This window comes from Saccostrea cucullata, unplaced genomic scaffold, assembly GCF_032062105.1.
Source record: "Saccostrea cucullata isolate Sc308-1 unplaced genomic scaffold, CSIRO_AGI_Scuc_v1 ctg3588, whole genome shotgun sequence".
NCBI lineage: Eukaryota > Metazoa > Mollusca > Bivalvia > Ostreida > Ostreidae > Saccostrea > Saccostrea cuccullata.
The window spans coordinates 25,103-46,548 of NW_026933530.1; the positions used below are offsets into that span (position 1 = coordinate 25,103).

General features: G+C 32.7%; 2 protein-coding genes across 2 annotated transcripts; one reads left to right on the forward strand and one right to left on the reverse strand.

Moving 5' to 3' along the window:
• Window positions 1-3,352: 3,352 nt before the first annotated feature.
• LOC134238556 (uncharacterized) lies at window positions 3,353-10,013 on the reverse strand. The gene is made up of 5 exons (XM_062720675.1): window positions 9,957-10,013; window positions 7,601-7,779; window positions 4,949-5,029; window positions 4,107-4,241; window positions 3,353-3,833 (listed from the first exon to the last, which is right to left on the reverse strand). The coding sequence occupies exons 1-5, from the start codon at window positions 10,011-10,013 to the stop codon at window positions 3,353-3,355; spliced, it is 933 nt and encodes a 310-aa protein (XP_062576659.1).
• A 4,687-nt stretch (window positions 10,014-14,700) lies between these two features.
• LOC134238554 (DNA polymerase III PolC-type-like) lies at window positions 14,701-18,043 on the forward strand. Its single transcript, XM_062720672.1, has 5 exons — window positions 14,701-14,760; window positions 14,927-15,006; window positions 15,685-16,481; window positions 16,597-16,927; window positions 17,099-18,043. Exons 4-5 carry the CDS (start codon window positions 16,720-16,722, stop codon window positions 17,884-17,886), a joined length of 996 nt encoding a protein of 331 aa, XP_062576656.1. The 5' UTR covers window positions 14,701-14,760; window positions 14,927-15,006; window positions 15,685-16,481; window positions 16,597-16,719; the 3' UTR covers window positions 17,887-18,043.
• The last annotated feature ends 3,403 nt before the right edge of the window (window positions 18,044-21,446 follow it).

The following is a 21,446-nucleotide window of genomic DNA, read 5'->3' on the forward strand; positions in this document are numbered from 1 at the left end:
TACATAAAACCATAACACTACAGATCTGCAGCTACAATAAAAGGAAATCGCTAAAAATCCTAAATCCGGGACCTTCGGGAGTCGGGAAGACTAGATTTACCACTTGCCCTTAAATTTGCCACTAGTGTTTGAACTTTTCTCGGTTTTGCATTTGACCATTTCTCTCACATAAATTCGATCGCCAGTAGTAGTAATTCCAGAACTGCTCAATTGTTCATCGCTCAAGCTTAAAATATTTTCAACATCTCTTCTACAAATCTATCGATGACCTGCGGACCCATCATTAGTTCTTCGAGGATGCTTTTCAATGTGACCGCGTTTTCACAATTTTGCGCCATTTTTTCCCTTAAACTATTGTACTACTTAACGGTATCCCGATCCCGATATTATACCTATTTAAAAATTATCTTCATATAATGTTGAAGTATCATCATATAATGACAAAGTACCAGCATATAATGACAAAGTAGTAGCATATAATGACAAAGTAGTAGCATATAATGACAAAGTAGTAGCATATAATGACAAAGTAGTAACATATAATGACATCGTAGTAGCATATAATGAAAAGTAGTAGCATATAATGACAAAATACCATCATATAATGACAAAATACCATCATATAATGACAAAGTACCATCATATTATGACAAAATACCATCATATAATGACAAAATACCATCATATAATGACAAAGTACCATCATATAATGACAAAATACCATCATATAATGACAAAATACCATCATATAATGACAAAGTACCATCATATAATGACAAAATACCATCATATAATGACAAAGTACCAGTATATGATGAAAGTTCTCCACATAAGGCAGTGACGGCGTTCCATAGATACTAGTAACAATATAATCATGGGGAATAATATAAGTGTTGATTGGTCGTACGTTTTGATATTATTTCAAGTCTTCTAGGTGTTGCTTTCAGTGTTTATCTACATTGCACTTCTTGAATACTACATGTAGTATTATTGTTGTACATTACAACCAAAGTCACTGCTATTAATATCTAAACTGAATTGAACATATTTCATTGATAAAGTCAAAAGGATAGGACACATATTCTGCAAATTAGATACACGTAGTCTTCATCTTATACAGAATATCATAAAATTGTCAAAATACAAGTAATTATTTTCAGCAACAAAACAATAACTTAGTAGTGTCAAAGACTGAAAATACTTGATATGCAAAATATAATTCTCTGATCTATATAAAAATTTAAGATTAAAAAAACCTACCACATTCTTTTAAACTATATCAATTTCCACATTTTTTGGATTAGAGAAAAAAAACAACTCATAGCAGCAAATGGACAACTATAATGTACAATTAAATTGTAAAAGTTATTGAATGAAAATAAATTACTCTTCAGAGAATGTCTTGCTGTTGCATATTTTTTACAATGTTAATATATTAGTGAGTAGTTTAGAAAGAGGCATTGTAGAACATTTATTGGAATCCGATATGTACATTTACCTTTGTTTGCAAAGCTTTGTTTACGCAGTTTTGGAATCAGTATACTTAGTAAGCATGACAAATCAAATTCATTTTGATTATTGGAATTAGTAAAGATATCAAACCTGACATATGGTTATGAAGAATTTCCTCCTCAGAGAGGAAGCCATGGGGACACTTGTCGGAAGGAAACTAGTATTGCCTGTGCTACGTTGCTTGGTTTTGTATGATTCTTTATTGTTTAACTTCTCTCTCGAGAATTTTTCTCTCATATGGAGACGCCGCCACTTGCCGGTGAAGAGCTTCAAATTTTGACCTATACTAGCTCGGTACTCTGGGCCATTGAGCAGGGAGGGATCTTTATTTCGTGTTCATAACGTTATAATTTAATTCTGGTTGTAACGCTGTATTTCATTGGATAAAAAATTTACTTTATATCATATAAAATGGGTTGCCTACGTCACAATGACTTGCGTCAAAAACGTATCAATCCGCCTGACGTTACATTCAAATTTTGTACAAATTGAAGTCATTTTGTTAGAACAATCATCTTTTTTTCTTACATCAAATGAATGAAAATTAAATTATAAACAATGAATTTAATAGCTACCCATTTAATACGGTAAAAACTGGGTTGGAACAGTTTACGCTTTTTTATAAACCGCTTGGAACACTTCAGACTTTTCTGAATTATTATACCTACATTATATCGCGATTCTTACCGGTTGCTTTTACATGGTCTTCTCTTAGATCCTATAAATGTATAATCATTTAATTTTTGGTTGTTACGCATCATTTGATGGATAAAAAATAGTTTAAATCATATATCGGTAAGTTGTGTTGTCTATGCTACAATGAACATGATGAACTGCATCAATTCATTTCTTTACTTGGAGTATTTCGTTATGCAATATGGCACATCAGACAATTATACATATATTCAATTTAAATCTTTCAGTTATATAATAAATATTCACATACATAAAACGTATCAATCGCTTGATGTTATATTCAAAATATATATACAATTTGAAGTCATTTTTGAAGAAGAAATGGTCTTATTTTTTACACTTTGTGATGGAAAATTAAATTATAAGGAATGTATTTCAAAGCAATCCAAGTTATACTAGTATAACCTGGGTTTTAAAAGTTACATTTTTTATAAACCCGCGCTATGCGGTTTATAAAGCTTATAAAACTACCCCAACCCAGGCTATACAGTATAACTTTGGGTAGCTATTAAATTCATTCCTTAAATATATGAATTTAATATTTATTCTTTGAACTTTTTCCTTGTACAATTCATTTCAACAGCTATAAGTTTACGCACAAGCAAAATTTTATTGGGTCATATGGAGATGTTATTTAGAAGTTAACTTTTTGTAGATACAAAAATACCTTGACAAAATACTCGTTCTCGGGGATGTCAATAAGTGGATATGGATAACACACAGAGCCCGTTAACATTTTTCCTCCATTGACACAGGGAATGCTTACTCATCCATGGCACCTGATCCCACCATTTTTTTAGAGGTCCAAGATTGCTCTGCTCCTAATTTGTATTGTTTCAATAGTCATTTGAGTTTGATTACCGTACTGTTCGTTATCTCAATATTTTTTTTTTGCACACTTCATCAAGAAGGCACTAAGCCTAGAACTGATAAAAATGTTATGAGAATGAAATAAACAAACAGTTGCACTTTGAGGCTTTTTATTGACAACTATGTAGCACACGATTCAAATCCGTGTAACATATTACAGGCTGTCCTTCTACAGATTCTCATCAGATTCTGTCATCACTTTTTTTTTTCATTTTCTTTATTGCTTTAAATTTTTATTTCATCCTGTGCTGACATAACGATAACTTTGGAATCATCATTTCGTGCCACTTGGACCTCCACCGCCACCATCTCCACCACCGCCACCATCTCCATCACTGCCACCATCTCCATCACCATCTCCATCACTGCCACCATCTCCATCACCATCTCCATCACTGCCACCATCTCCATCACCATCTCCATCACTGCCACCATCTCCACCACCGCCACCATCTCCATCACTGCCACCATCTCCACCACCGCTACCATCTCCATCACCATCTCCATCACTGCCACCATCTCCACCACCGCCACCATCTCCATCACCATCTCCATCACTGCCACCATCTCCACCACCGTTTCCATCTCCATCACCATCATCGCAAGTGGAGTATTCTCTGCAGGTACAGCACTGAGGTAGCTCCAAGGTCTCCAGTTCAAATCGACACTTGTCCACACAGTAAACCCAAACATTAAAAATGCGGGATCGATCAGGCAGACAAGCACTCTTTACGCGACCATTCCTCGAGCAACCCCTGTAATTTAGGAATTTATTGTTTAATTACGTAAATTAATTGCGTTGAAATATAATCCAAAATTATTTATTACTAAATGCCAAATAATAGTAATCAAGCTACAGCAAAGCGGAGCACACCTTCGCCAAAGAGAACAAATCTAAGAGGCCTGTAGATTACAACAAACGCGCGCAAAAGTGAAAACAAATGATAGTATGTTCTTATATTTTATCTTCTCACCAGTACACTCACTAACATCGTTTTGAAAGTATGTATGCCACAAATTTTACTTACATTTTCTTTCCACAGTCTGCGTATGTTATACATTGCCGATGAGGAAATACTACATAGCAAGACTTCCCACGTCTGACTATCCTTGTGACATATTTGAATTTATGCGGGCAAACGTTTTCCAGACCAAGATATCTCCTAAAAAGATTTTTTTCTGTTGAATTTCAGAGAGCATTGTGAGTTGTGTTATAAATACAGATTAAATAAAGTTTCTACACATTCAACAACAATTTTAATTATTTTAGATATCTACAATAACTCATATTTAATTTTATTGAAATTGTAATAGGAAAGGAGAAATGCACGAAGAAAACATATGGCTGGACCGGGTATCGAACCCGGGACCCCTGTATTACTAGTCAGGTGCTCTAACCACTGAGCTATCCAGGCCGATATCCACGGTCCGTAAAGCCCGAACTTCTACATTCCTCCCTCCTTAAACAGTCTTCGACCTCGAAGACACAAGTTCTAGGGCCCTGCCAGGAATTACTAATTTACACATACACTGTAACCTGAACAAGGCCCCCCACACTGGCCACCAAATGTAATAGGAAAGGAGAAATGCACGAAGAAAACATATGGCTGGACCGGGAATCGAACCCGGGACCCCTGTATTACTAGTCAGGTGCTCTAACCACTGAGCTATCCAGGCCGATATCCACGGTCCGTAAAGCCCGAACTTCTACAAAATAAACATGTATCATTATAAAGTATTTTACAAATAAAATCGCCTTGAAACCCACAGAACAAATGTATACCAAATGAGGAATTCTATCTTTCTCGGCCAAACATAAAACTAATTTGGTTGATAAACTTTATACAATAGCGGAGTGAGTAGTATTTACCTGTGTTTACAATCACGTGACTTTTTCTCTACAAACTCCATTATTCCTGGCCTTCGTTTCAACGCACGAAGAATTTTTCTCCTGAAATGTATGTAATGCTTTTTTTTTGTTTAAAGGCGAATGATCAATATTTTTAGCTCTACTAGTCACTGCTAGTCAGAGACCAGAAGAGCCTATGCGATAGTAAGGTGTCCGTCTGTCTGTCTGTCTGTCTGTCTGTCCGTCTGTTTGTAAACAATTTTTCAAAATGCTACTCCTCCTACAGTTTTGGTCTGATTTCAATATGATTTGGCATAAAAGTAGACTGCATTAAGATACATAATTAAGTGCATCAGTTTTAGATTTCGCTGAACGGTGTTGCAATGGTTACTAAAAATAGAAATTTCTGTGAAATTCCTTTAAAACGCTTCTCCTCCTACAATTTTGGTCTGATTTTAATATAATTTGGCACACAAGTACGAGGGTTGATCCAAAAGTTCGTGGAATTTCTTCATATTTTATTTATTATTCAGTGGAATTGGTTGAAAATTACAAATGAAAATATAGACACTTGATGAATATTTTAAATTAAAAAACATTTTAAATATCTTTGATAGTTACTTTATGGCAGTTGCCATAGAAACGGTTGTTTGGAAATGCGGGGGAGACATAGACGTGTTTCTTATCATTTAAATTCTGAATTCGTGAAATAAGAATTAAACGGCCCTATGTGGTATATAAAACGAAAATTATGTCATTATTACGATTGCTTGATATTTTATAAACCTTTGTGTGAGAGTTTTACTGATTTTACTGGATATTTAGTTTATAAGTTGATGATTTATTGCTCATCTTTAAGTTGTTAGATAACGTAACATTTCGCTCAAGTCACACGTTTTGTGAAAATCCCGGGATCACTCTATCTTAAAAGCGTATATTATTGACATAGGCTTGGGAAAAATGCATTTAGTTACTGATTTTCCAGTGGCATAAGAAATTTAAGAAAAATAGAACTTCCATGGACGTTGATAAAAGGTGTGGTCGCTTATTAGAGGCTCTGTTTAAGTACGTATCCCCCTAGACAAATTAAAAGCGTTAATGGACGTTGTCGGCTGCCTTACTGTTCTTGACATTGCTCATGTTGCTACTGAAATTGGAACATCATATGGAAAGACGGGTAGTATTTTGAAATATGAGTAAAAAATGAAGATAAGTTGGTGCGAGAGGATACTCGATCAGGCTTTTCCTGAGAAAAATGGAGAAAAAGGCAACATTTTGTAGAATTACATATTATAACTGGACATTTGGGCGAGATGCTTTTATAACGTGACGTGAAATATCAAACTTGACGTAAAGTCGAAGTCTTCCCGGCTTTCATAACAATTAATTTTCAGAAAGCTCGTGTGACCTTATTGGTAATTGGAAAGTGGTGAAATTTTCCAGTATTGTTGCATTATGACTCTATATTATGAATATGCCTGTTGATTGATTTCATCAAATCACGATAAAATTTTAGAAAGAAATTCCACGAACTTTTGGATCAACCCTCGTAGACTAGACTAAGATGCATATTTCTATTTTTTGCTTCCTGTTGCAAAGTTTTAAATTCAAGTGCTACTTTTTCTTTGTTATACGTACAGACCAGTAGAGCTACAGTCGCATAAGAGACTTCTGATTTGTTATCTTCATTTATATAAAAGAAATAACAATATTTTCTTGTACCAGTATCTAATTATAACTTAGAGGCTTAAAGGTGGCTTTAAGCTTAACTGTAATGCATAAAGGAAACTTAATGTCATACTTAAAGTAAATATCAAATTGTGATTAAGATGGACATCTTAATAAAATCTTAAATACTTTAAGTCAAAAGAAAAATCAAGAATAAGATAAGGAAGTCAGTGGTGCAAATATCCTTCGGATCCAATTATATATTTCTCTGCATTTTTACCTCCATCTCCAATTCAATCTTTACCTTTAGTTGGTGTAATTACGGATTACAAAAATGTAACACAAAGAAAATTATTTTGGTATCCTTAAAAAATAAAATCGAAAAATGGACCATAATTTTATAGCGCGCCTATTATAAATAGTGTAAAGTAAAAAGAAGTATAATTACCACAAAGTCCAAAACATCTGTTTTATTTAAAAAAATAAAATGCTTTCTTTGGTTTTTAGTACGGAAATTAATGTCGTAGTTATTTCAGAAAAATACATGACCTGCGTAAGCGGTTTATGTAATTTTTTTTCTGCAATTGCTGCCATGTTAATTCCCGTACTAGCAAACAGAGAAATTTTATTGTCTATATTTACATCTGTATTAAAAATTATTCAACGAAGTAAAATTAAATTGTTTTAAAGATGAATATGTCATTGTATGTAGAACTATTGGAACAGCCATTGTTCAAGAAAATTACACACGTGACTTGCTCAGTGTGTTTTATGCACGGATTAATGGCAATGATCTTTATAAGAAATAAAGGCAAAATATTCAGTTGATGTAAATATATCTGAATATTTCACCAGAAGACCCCTTATTGTTTTCTTTAAGGACATATTTTAAGGTGGCTTTTTACACTGTGATAGAAACATTTGCATAGCACACAATGAAACACTGTTCAGACTATTTTCTAAAAATAAAGAAAAAAGATCTTTGCCAAGGAAATGACCCCTCACCTGATTTTTAAAGACTGACATTCAGATCGGACGCCTAGACAGGGCTTCGTGGGCTTCTTCGTCCAGCATTGTTTGTCTACGTCATATCTTCCTCTACCGAATTTTATTTCAGTTTTCTTTACTCTAGCATCGCAGAGAGTAGGACCAAAAAGGACTGTTATGATTAAAAACCAAAAGCACTGAAAAAGGTTAACATGATATATATAAGTACCATTGTAATATTACATGGATATATTTGCATGTATTCTTGCAAGCAATTCTTCTTTGATTGAAAATTTAAATGAAACTTAAGGTAGGATTCTTCTCTGGTTTCTGACTAGATGAAACATTCAAAGTATTTTTGCCTATATGTTTTATATACTGTATATATTGAGGTGTAACGAATTTAAAAGGCCATATTTTTCTTTCTTCATCACAATTGCACAACTTAGAAATGGTAAACTGCGTTTGAAAGCTAGCAGGGACTATATTTTTGGCGGAATGGTGGCGTATGAAAATATCTTCTTTTCTGCCTCTCATAGAACAATGAATTTAGTTATAATTTTTACACTATCGAAGACTTGGAGAAATTTTCAAATGTAAGTTAAATTAATAATGAGGGACTAAACTTTCAAAATATATCAAGTAAATATGATTTTTCAAACAAACTAGAACTTTGTTAGCTTTTAAACGCTTCCTATCAAAGTGCAGATTTGAGCCAAAAATCCATAAAAAGTATTTTTTCTCTCTTAGTAAACGATCAAAACTTTTTGTTTTTTGTATCATTTTGTACATTTATAAGACAATGATTTATTATATGTGAAAATAAGAAAAAGTTAAATATAGAAAGCATATGAAAATAACTAATATATCCTAAAAGATTAAGAAAAACAGTAAAAATTCGGATTAGCCAATATCCAGTTAAGTTAAATCATTTATGTAAATTTGGTGATATCATGCTATAGACCCGATATAGTTATATGTTTTTATGCAAAAAGAACAATCATTAAACTTTTGAAATAGAAGTAGGTATCACATGATTGGCAACAGTCATTTTTTATTCTTAATTTCAAGGAAAAAGATAATGACCTTGACCTGACCTTGCCTCAAATATAAAACGGTCAAATTTAATTTCACTGATACCATCACTTACTGATATTGTCTTCTTGATTCTATGAAAATTTCATTAATTTTTAAATTTTAGAAACATGAGAAGAATCCTACCTTAAAGACAAAGGTTAGGATACTTCAAGAAAATTATGGCATATAAATTTGCTATACTTTTCATACACGTCAGACTTGATTTTATAAAATGCATATTTATCATAAAAATATGCAAAGTTTTGCAAACTTTGGAAACTCGCTTGGCTTTTTGCACACATTTGAGATTCATATTGTTACATTGTAATATAGTTTAACGAGACATGAAATGTGTTTAAAGTTTAGAAAGTGATTGTTTATCAAAAATAATTTTATTAATTTTTATTTCAATTCAAAAAATTACTTCATAGATTATTTTGGGGAGGATTGGATTTACTCATTGTATTATTTGTAACAGCTCCCCAGTGGTTTCGTTTCTTCTTGTTTATAGCTACCCTAATCCTTTTTTTTGAAAGCAATAGTTATTGGCAGGTACGTTGTTAACTCCAAGGATGAAAAAAGGAATTGCTGTTTCGCTTAGTTAAGGCCGTCATGTTTTATTTTACAAACCTTTTCTTCAACTAAATAAAAAATCACTCTTCCTACGTAATTTACTATAGATCATTTTATATTTAAACAATGACAATTCTCAGGAATATCTTGTCGTACGTAAGTTAAAAATTGTTTAAAGAAAAACAAAGAGCTCACAACCAAATGTTATATCAAACGTTTACAATACAAAAATTTAAGTTGTGGACGGATTTTTAAAGGGATGAATATTTTTATTTAAGGACAGATGATACGTTCCTAAATACTAGTAAAATATAATTTTTTTTTCTGAGATTTTGTCATTAAAGTAATGCTGCTTTTACAAGCTAAGATACAAAAAATTGAGGTATTTTAGCAGGCATTTGTGCAGGATGCCATATGATGGTATTTCCCATATAATACTTTTGGGGAAAAAAATGAAATTGCCAAAAATAAAAGGTTTAAGCGTTGTTAATTTTTAAAGACAATCAGAAACCAGTTTAGAAATCACAAGGTAATCATGATTTTAAATAATGTATCTTTCATTATTACGAAGATGCACAAAAACGGATTTCTGAGGAACGTATCGTCTGACCTTAAATGTCAGCATTGTACACCATAATCATATTTAAAAAGTGAACCAAATTTCAAATGATGAAAGATTTCAGCAAACAGAAGAATATGGCAACAAAAGTTAAACAACGTTTACCTTCATGAGGACAAAGCTATCAGTTCCTCGGAGGCCAATGACACTAATGTATTTCATAGGTAAGTTTTATATGAAAATATATTTTAATAAATGTACTAAATTTTCATGCTTCAAATTTGTAAAACAGTCACGAATCAATTTTATCATTTTGATGGTTAAAACACATATTTACATAAAATTTCACGATAACACTTTTCAGATAAAGAATATTACGACTTATAGGCAGTGATTTTCCATTTCATCTTTGTCTTTATATGTTTGTAATCTTATAACAAGTACACTTACACTTTTATATCTTCAATTATATAGCAAAGAGTTTCACCATAAGATATTTGCTGAACATATATTTGTTACATTAAAAGTTTAGACTTTTTCAAGTTAAACGTATCTATAACTGTTATAGATACGTTTAACTTGAAAAAGTCTAAACTTTTAATGTAACATATTTACTCATTGATTAATATAAAATAATTTATACGAAAATACGAAACAGATACGCATGGTAGACTCCGTCAGTCCGTGGCTTTCTTTTATTTCGAGTTCATTTAGATAGATCCGGTCGAAATAAAATCAAAATATGATTACGGAAAAATAATTTGAAATTGTTTCTTCTATGGATTATGCTTTATACGTGTATTTAGATAGATCTGCTGATAAAGGAACACAGTCTTTGCTAATAGAAAGTCCGGAAAATAATGAATTAGAATTAATTCTCTTCAAAGACAACATAGATATTGTCACTGTTAGATTGAAGATGGCCTGGCTTAAGATAACAAATAGTATTCAATCTAAGAAGTTCATTGAATATGTACGATCGCTATTTCTCGATCATGACAAGGAGCACTCGATGGTTATGACCGGTCGGTAGGGGATGCTCACTCTTCCAAATCACCTGATCCCACCTCTGATAATTTAGATGTACTTGTTCGCTCTGCTTCTAATTTGTATTGCTTGAATGACCTTTGAGCTTGAATGCTGTTCGTATATCTCAATTTATTATTCCTCTGTGAATTTGTTCAATATAAAAACATGACGAATAAACATGCTATCTTTTTCAAACAGCCCCTACTGTGAAATAGTTTTTGTGCTATTTGCCCATGGTGAAATAGTCATCAAACTATTCACCGGCAGCATTCTGTTTCCCTCGCTTTTCATCTCGGAAAACTTCCGGTTTTATACGGATTGTGACGCGTATATATTATGACGTAACAAAAGTTAAGTCAGCATCGGTATAAGTATAATATGGAATATCATAATTGTGTGTACCCTGGACTCCCAAAGGTTAACAAAAGTTAAGTCAGCATCTGTATAATAAAACACCTATTTACTGACTATTCGGACAATAGCAAGTTTATCGTCCCCCTCGACAGCAAACTATTTCCCTCGGCTGCGCCTCCGGAAATAGTTTGCTGTCTTGGGGAACGATAAACTTGCTATTGTCCTCATAGCCAGTAAATAGGTGTACATGTATATTTCACCCTGCAACGCACGACCAGTTCCTGTACTTCTCCTAGGCACCAGATTCTACCCCCAGTACTTTCTATACCCTAGTCAGGTGACAGCTGTGTCTTCTTAAATACATCTTATTGATAATCAGAGTGACTGTTATTTCCATTTTATTCATTAGCTGTTATGTCAAGAAATAAGAGGGAAATTCCATAACTGAATACAGTTTTGAAAACAAAAATTGCGTTTTAACACCAACATTATGATTAAAAAATATTAAGCGCAAGTCTGCATAGACTTGATTTGAAATAGGGGTTTGATCCAAAAGTAATGTCACATATGCTATAAAATCCTTACTGATTAAATGTTAACATTTCTCATAAATTGTAGGTCGTTATAGGTGATATCAATTTGGATTTCTACCTTCAATTTTCATTTGGTTATATAAAATACTTTTTTTTTTTTAGAAATCATTCAGGTGTACACAAGTTTTGTCTATCGTCCCATGAAAAGAATGTTACATGTTATTTTTTGGGCACTCTTCTCCAGTTTATCTGTATATCGTTTAAAATCTCACTATTGCTCGTTTCATTATCTTGACTGTCATTTCTCTAAAAGCGTCAAAATTGTAAAGTTTTTTTTTTTTTTTTAGAAAAAAATATCAATAAATTTTGGTTATTTAAGATTGATTAGACGAGAGTTGTGACATTACTTTTGAGATGACCTTAGTATAATGTGTAGAATATCTTAATATCAATAAGATATGTGAATACCTGAGTAGGTTTTCGCACTATTGATGTAATCAAAACTGAAAACAACTTGTATTTTTCTCCTCTTGTAAAATATATCGGTAAAATCCCAGTGATTTATTTGTGATATATGGATATCATAGAAGGAGAAAATGACATGTATGCTGAAAATTAATTCCAGTTAATTTTATACTTAAATTTTTTACTTTAATGCAAAATCGTATTTTATTATATAATGTATATATCTAAGACTTAGTTATATATTTTTAATAAGCCAGTTTTTGCGACAGTCCAATATTCGTTTTCTTTGCAAGAATGAATTAATTGCGGGAAAAATCTTGTAAGGTTGTAACATTTTTTACCATATAGGTACATGTAACATAGATAATTCTTAAAATCACCGGTAGAAACTCGAATAGGACTGCGCTAAATAAAAGTGATTGGAAATATTTTTTAATACCATGGCAGAAGTTGTATACCGCACATTTGCGCACATGTGTAGATATTTTTCAAAAATTTACCATTTCATTTGCTAATATTATTCTTTCCTTAAACTCAATTTATTAGATGCGGATTTTACTACTTACGTATTTTTCTGTTTACGGATTTTGCTGTTTGCTTTATCATGATAAGAAGCACACATGGTACGTCGGATGTGACCGGTCTACAGGGGATGTTTAATCTTCCATGGCACCTGATCCCCCACCTCTGATATTTAAGGGGTCTTTGTTTGCTCTGATCCGGATTTGTATAGTTTGATTGGACTTCTGAGTTTGAATTATTTATATAAGAACATTAAATGGACATTGAGAGAGTTTCAGCGAAAAATTTTCAAATTTGTTTTTTTTTCTTTTTATAAATACAAATATTCAATTAACTAAGGTCTATCCAATGTTCATCAAAAATTTAAACGTTAATTGTCGAGATGAAAGACAGATTTAGAGCTCCAAACCTTTGTTGTGTTAACAAGGTCCATGTCATGTTTTGTTTACATAGGTTAATATACTAATATATGTTAGTTCAAAGTAGATGATTTCAATAAAGAAATTGATTTTAAATTCATTTCAAATACGATTCTACAGTTCCTAGTTATATGCTGAATTTCATTTGTTATAAATATTATATTAACAAATGATGTTCAATTTTTGCAGTTCATTTGGATTTTATTTCGTTTTAGATATGATATTAACAAATGGTGTTCAACTTTTTGCTAATCATTAGCCTTAGTTAGAAATTGTAAACCTTATAAACATTGGTTTTTAAAAGTCAGATGAAACTGTGTCTATTTTGCAGATACCACAATTTCTTAAATATGTAAAACCACAAATCAGGGACATTTCTTATGGTAGAGATTATTTCATGACGAGACACATTTTTCTACATGACTAATCCTATGTATTTCATTTTTGTTTTTTTTAATCACCAAATTGAAAAAAGAGATTATTTGTCTCGAGTAAATTCATTTTTGATTATTTGTATATGTATGCTCTGGTGATTTGATAAAACGTTTTGCCTATTTACAATGAATAAGACCCCTTAGTATACGAAAATCAATAGTAAAAGTACAAATTATTTGAAAACAAAATATCAACATTAAAAATCTTGAAATGCTCGGTATAATAATAACTTAAACTATTTCCTCAATGTGTTTTACGAAAAAAGAGACTACATGTGTGTCAGAAAATTTTGATTATGATTTCTTGTTTTCGATTCTCTTTCATACATGTTTCATACGGACGTATAAACGGCTTCATGTATATCCTGCATATTATTGTATAACTGTGCATTTCATTTATTAAAGGTCATGATGATGCAGGTCTTGTTCTGTCCGAGACTTCTCAATCCATCGATTTGCCAGAATATGTACCTTTTGAGCATGACTATTGTATGTCAGTGCCATCCAACATCGAGGAAGAGGAAATGGTGATAGGTTGTGAAGACACTGGTGATGATGTAACGATAAAGTGGAACGAAGGGAGAAGGGTTATTGAAATTCAGCATGTCATCGACAAACTGATTGAAGGTTGTGAATTTTGTAGACAGCCTTTGAACTTCACAAATATTTGTGGTGAGATCAGATATGGACTGGCATCAATGTTACAAATAAAGTGTGTGAATTGTGATATGGTGGTATCAGTTCCAACAGGAAAGAGACACTCGCGTATAGACAGTGACCATCCATCAAGAGCATTTGATGTCAACACAAAACTGGCTCTTGGTAGGCATTGTATATAGATAATTAAATTTTATATGTACATGTACTACAAACAAAAATGTAGTGCAGTTTTATTCTGAGGACATTTTTATTTTTATTTGATATTTGAATGGTATACTAGTTGAACCACCAGATATATTATAAATCATAAATTACAAAAATTTCAATGTTATTATGTTGTAAAAAGAACAGTATATAAAATTGTTTATATTATAGGTATGCTTCATGCAGGCATTGGCCAGAAGAAAGTATCAATGCTATTAAGTGTACTTAATATTCCATCTGTGTGCCACAAAACCTTGAAGAAAACAGAGAGGGAAGTAGGAAAGGCGTTAGAAGAAGTGGCCAAAAAGAGTTGTGACGATATGGCTGCGACCGAGAAGGAATCATCAAGGTACAAAATTACTTTTGTAGCAACAGAAATATATTGAACATTTTTTAACCTGTGTACTGTGACAGTTATTTTTATCAAACATTTTTTTTATAGTATTTGCAATGCTTATAATATAAATATGAAAATCAAGGTTACATATACTAACATGAACTATGTTGTTTTACAGTACACCTAATGAGCTGTCTGTATCATTTGATGGCGGGTGGCAGAAAAGAGGATCAGGTAGATCCTATTCCAGTTTGTCAGGTATATAATTTATTTTCTAAACATTCCAATAAAATAAAATAATACCACACAACATGCCATTTGGTTGCACTAAAGTTACGTAGTACATGACGTAATATTATAAGAAGCGTGAATTTAACTATTGTGACATAATGACAGCTAATCCGTTCAGTTACAACTGTGTCAGTGCATTCAATTTGAGTGATTATATAATATAACTATTATGGACTTCAGTGAACGGTCAAATTCATTACTAGGGTTATAGGACTCATGGCAATTGATATTGACCTCAGACACAGAAAATGATAGCGACCTCGCCTACTCTTTCGCTATCACTCTCTGTGTCTTTGGTCAGTATCAATTGCCATGACTCCCTATAACCACATATCGACCTACACTGAAGTCCATAATGGTATAATATATTACACTTTCTGGCATTTCTGGCATGAAGTACATTTTTATCTCTTTAGTGGATGTTAGTGAAATAATAAGGGATATTCTTTTTTTTTTTTTATAAAAATTGAATACATCTTCCACTGTTTCATAGTCCAAATTCAATAGACTGATTAGTGTATGTCACATTGGCAATAAGTAAAATGTAAGACAGTACATTTTATCTTCATACAGTAATTTAGTTGTGATATTACTCGTTTATTGCATGAATTTTTTTTTTATAATTTATACATTATAATTTTGCAGGTCATGCTGCAATGATCGGAAATGAAACGGGGAAAATTGTCAATTTTGCAACTCGCAACAGCTATTGTAGAGTATGCGACAACTCTGAAAAATCTGGAAAGGATCTATCCATCCATGACTGTCGAAAGAACTGGTCCAAAAGTGCAAAAGCCATGGAACCAGATATGTGCATACAGATGTTGCAAGAACTTGGCCAAAATGATGTGAATGTCAGCACTGTTATCATGGACAATGATTCAACAACTGTTGCAAGAGCACGCTTGGAGGTAAACCCAGCCCTAAAGAAACAGAGTGATAAAAACCATACAATGAAACAATTTACTAATAAATTATATGACTTGAAGAAGAGCAAGAACTACAAAGAACTAAATTCCAAAACCATAAATCATATCAGCAAGTGTTTCAAATACTGCATCAGTCAAAATCAAGAAGATTTGAGCAGTCTAAAGAAAAATATGGAGGCCATAACACCACATGTCTATGGAGACCACAGCCTATGTGATACCTGGTGTTGATTTCTCTCTTCTCCTGAAACCTACAAGCCACAGCAACTTCCATATCACCGTTACCTATCTAACCAACACTTGAAATCTGATCTATTATCTCTCTTTGGATTCTACATTTCACAGGCTGAAAAATTGATCAACTTAGGAAGTACACAGGCAAATGAGAGTTTCAACAATACAGTTGCAAGTAAAACACCAAAGTCCACTTTCTACTCTGGATCCGAGAGTAATGACTTTCGTATTGCTGCTGCTGTGGCACAGAAAAATTTAGGACATCAATATGTAATACAGGTATATACATGTAGTATAGTAATTTGTATATTTCATAACTATAAGACAATACAATAAACACATGTATTTCCATGTAAAGAAGTTATCATTTTGAACATACCCTCTTTCATTACAGGTAAATAAGAAGTTGCTTCTTTCTCCTGAACAAGTCACTAGTTCCAGTGCAAAGAAAACAGACTTGAAAAGGAAACGAGACAAGGAAAGAGAAGATACACCTGCTTACAAGAAGATCAGGGCAATGAAGAAAATAGATTCCCAGAAGTCACAAGAGTCATCAGAGATTAGGGAGGGAACAACATACAAAACGTGTGTTGATCTAAACAACAATGAAGGAGACATGGAAAACATTACAGAGATACCGCCACCTCTGAGAAAACCCCAGTCTACTCCTATTGTCCATGACCAGTGCACATTTGTTTACTTTGATTTGGAAACTACAGGCCTTGGTGAGTGTTCATATATTGACGCAGAAGTAATGCATGGAACTGACCTATTATTTTCATAATAATTATGCCACTGCTTCATTTCTTCCAGAATTATAAATTTGTAATGTAAAAGTGTATGTTGTTTGTTTGTGACATATTGATTTATAATTCCTTTTCCTTATGATTTTATAGGTAAAGATTGTGAAGTCACCCAGATTGGTGCATATGCCTCTGAGAAATCGTTTTCACAGTATATCCTTCCATCTACACAGCCCATTTCACCCTCTGCCACTGCTGTATCGGGTATTGCTGTGAAGGAGAATATTATGTTCAAGAATGGAGTACAGGTGCCATGTAAGAATGCAAAGGATGGTATAGAAACATTTATTACATGGTTGAAAAATTTTTCCAACATAGTGTTAGTTGCTCACAATGCAAAATTCGACTCGAATGTTATAATCCGTGCAATGCATCAAGTGGGACTAAGACCCAGTGACTTCATTATTGGGTTCGTAGACACACTACCTCTATTTAGAGAAGCTGTTCCCAACAGAAAGTCTTACAAACAAGTGGATCTTATGAAAGATTTATGCACCGCACAATATGACGCCCATGACGCTTTAGCGGATTCCGAAGCTCTACAGCGACTTGTGCTTCACCTTGATATTTCTAGAGCCATGATGCTGAAACACAGCTTTAGTGTAGATTTTGTTATTGAGAATGACAAATATGCTATTTTATTGAGTAGAAATGCTTCTTCATTGAAACATCTTGTAGATGAAAATATTTTGTCTAAATTTACAGCTAACAAAATTGCAGCATCCGGTCTTCACTATGACCATCTTTGCATTGCTCATCACAGAGATCCTGTGAATGGTATAAAGTCTATTTTGTCAGAGAAAAACATGGGTAAGGTCAGAGTGACATCCAATGGTAAAATCATCAAGTCATTACATCAGTATTTTATGAAAGGTAACTGACCACTTGTTATATGGATATACATGTAATGACTATTGTTATATGAATATACATGTAATGACTACATGTTTCTAATTTGAACAATTATCTGTGATATCATGATGATGTAAATACACTTTCTATTCCACTGCATTTGTTTCTCATTTCTTTTCATATCAATGGGAGATAACTCAATCAGTTACAATGATAAAAAATAACATTATCATTAGAAAATTTATTCAATAGCCTGGAAACATGGTTTTCAAAAATAAATTTCATTTTTTATCATACTTTACCATCTGGATATACAGTTTCAATGGAAAATATCTACTATGACTTTATAAATAGCATTCAATACTTTTTTTGCATGTTATAATAAGGATTATCCAATTTATTCTAACTCTATAAATAGTCTGGTGACATACCCCAATTTTTTGGGCATGAACAGGTTTATATGCAAATAGTTCAAGCATGAAGTTTTATGGAAATTTATCTGTAATTGAGGAAGGTCTCGTGTGTCCTTAAATATGACTTTTCTCTCGCTTGTCATTGCATTTATATTGAAGACAGATAATTATGATAGAGCAAGGGACATTGAATATATTATATTTATATATTTTGTTGACAGTAAGTTTGCAACAACACAAAAAAATCAATCAAACAATGAAAAATAAAAAAAATGGAAAAATATATATAAGTAAGAAGAGGAGGGAAAATGATAATTTTATAATATTAACACATTATAACTTTAGAGATAATTGGATTTATTGAATAATTTGAAGTAATTTAAGGCATCAAAAAGCCTGGGGCCTGTTTCACAAAGGTTTCTTATGATAAGATTGTTTCTATCCCTAAACAACCCCTCTCTCCGTAACAGTATCCATTCGTTTATTATTAAATATATGCAGTCGCCATAGTCAGTTTCTTCCCAGGACATCAATTTACCTAGCTGTCCTAAAGTTAAGAATTAACTTGCGAAATTCGACGACAAAGACGAGATTTGTGAAACAGATAGGCTAACTAATGAACTTATGAAAAAAGTTCTTTCCTAAAATATAACTTAAGAACAAATTAGCTTTGCGAAACGGGCCCCAGATGGTCTATAGGGAGAGTGGGATAACTCAAAATAATACACTGTAAAAATGCAACCATAAGTTCAACTTCAAGCAATCATTCTAATTAAACGAGAACTATAGGGTCCCGAAAACTATATATAAGATCTGACGTTTTAATGTTCTATAGAAAAAATCTCCCAATTTTTAATTCTCAATTCTTAGCAGAAACAACATCTTGATTTTCCCCCCAAACATGTCATTGACGCTGAAAAAAAATCGATGAAAAAAAACCCTCACTTATGATTAGAATTATCTCTCTTGGAAGAAATGATCATTGCATTATACAAAGGTATTTACAAATAACAAAATATTTAAGTTATTTAATAAAATAACATTAACGTGTCACTGCAGAAACAACAACAACAAGATCCTTAGAACATATCCTGCAGTGTTATCGTTACGTTCAAGGTATTTGAAGAGTATTTAGGAGATTTTACAAAATCAGTCTTCATAACTGTAAGAGCAAATAATGTAATCGTCATCACAGGCGCAATTCTGGTTAATTCTGTTAAGCAATAAATCAAATGCTTTGTAAGACATACGAAAATCAATCCTCCGAGGGGCCTGTAAGAGCGAACCTATAGGTAACACATATTCTAATTAAAATACTAAAGGAACTGAGAACATTTATCGCCAATCTTTTACGTCTTGTACCTCGTGAAAAATTCTTGCATAAAAGATGTCCTGGTGAATCGTAATTTCAATTATTAATTTATTTATTATCAGAAAAAGAATTTTAATTGAGATGATTTTTCACCATTCACCACTATCCTTTTATCTATTTTTATCAAGATGTATAGCGCCCCACCACTGCTGAAAAAAGTATTTGATTACACATTGAACCAACTATGTAACCGCTCAAGTGAGTTTTTCTGTATTTCGTTGTCGTCATTGTCGTAGGCCTAATAAAACTTTACCAACTTTCAGTTCTTCTCAAGATTTCAACCAAACTTGGAAAATATCCTAGGGCAAAGTGGATTCATGTTTGTTCAAATGAAGAGGTATTAAAACCTTCTTCTAAGGGTCGTGGAAAGTTGATGGCATCATTAAAAAATTTTCCTCTCAAGAACAATTGTCTGGTGGCATATATCTGCCCCCCTACATGCAAGATAAATTATATTAATATGCAACATAGTTATGTTAACATGCAACATATTTATGCCAACATGCAAGTTAATTACGTTGACATGCAAGTTACCAATCATATAAGAAAATATAATTTAAATATGGGTAAATGTACTAACGAACGCCTGTATCTGACATTTTAAAAGCAAATAAATGATAAATTTATCTTGCATGTAGGGGGCAGAAATATGCCACCATACTATTTTGCTAAAAATATGAAATTTATATCGGCTCATTGTAATCGAGGAATGTAGATTTTTTTTAAATCCCCTGGTGTAGGGTGAGCCTACGACGGGCGATCAGAGTTTTACACAGGAATACATGGGAAAATCTTTAAAAACATTTATCTTGCGAACAATTACACACATGCATCAATGGTCATATTTATATGGAAGCATCCTCAGATAGTGTAAATAAAAGTTTAATCAAATCATACCAACCCTTCCTCGAATAACAGTTATACATGGCCCCTGGTCCGTTTGTTTTTTCTTGCTTTGATATTGAGTTTGATTATGATATTTTAGGAACGAAGAGTGCAAGTACTTGTTATCAAAGATTTTATTTTTTGAATCTTTTATAAAAATTCTTTATTCAAAACGAAAGTCACCAGGTAAGATGTACCTTCTTTTGTTGTAACATGACATCTAATTGGTAGCTTCTTTTGTCGCTAAAGTTAAATACGTGTAGTAGTCTTGCAAACGCATCATCTCGGGTCTTTCCGTCAGAGGTCGGAAGAACGTTAAATTCCGCTAGTTGGAAAGGCCCGAGAAGGTCAAGTTCAACCAGAGGCTCGGCTGTCTCCGTAAATCTCCGACCAGACGCTCGGCTGTCTCCCAATCGGATCGCCTCGCCCTTTTTCGTCGCACGCTATCGATTGAATCTCTCTGTGCTAGTCGGAGATTTACGGAGACAGCCGAGCTTCTGGTTGAACGAGACTAGTTGAAGGGCTGCCATGTAACTCAAGATTTGAGCAGGTAAGTATTTCTTTCTCTGTATTTAATATGTTTTCACAGAAATAGGACTATGTCTAGTTTATTCATAATGATTTTCTTTTTATCAATATTATGAATATTATGCTTATTATGTTTCCTTTCTTTTAAAAAACTTAAGTTATTATAAGGAAGTTATAAGGATCCAAATGTTAATCTGGAGCATTTCAAAAAAATATATAAGGATCCTATTTTTTTACACACTCCGTGTAATTTAAATCTCGTCGAAATCAAAGTATCTTTTAGTTTACATTTCATTTATATAAATGAAATCTACATTTAACAAGGTAGTAGATATGACTCGGTGATAAAAATAACTAGCGTACATGTATGTTATGCTAAAAACAGCAAAGG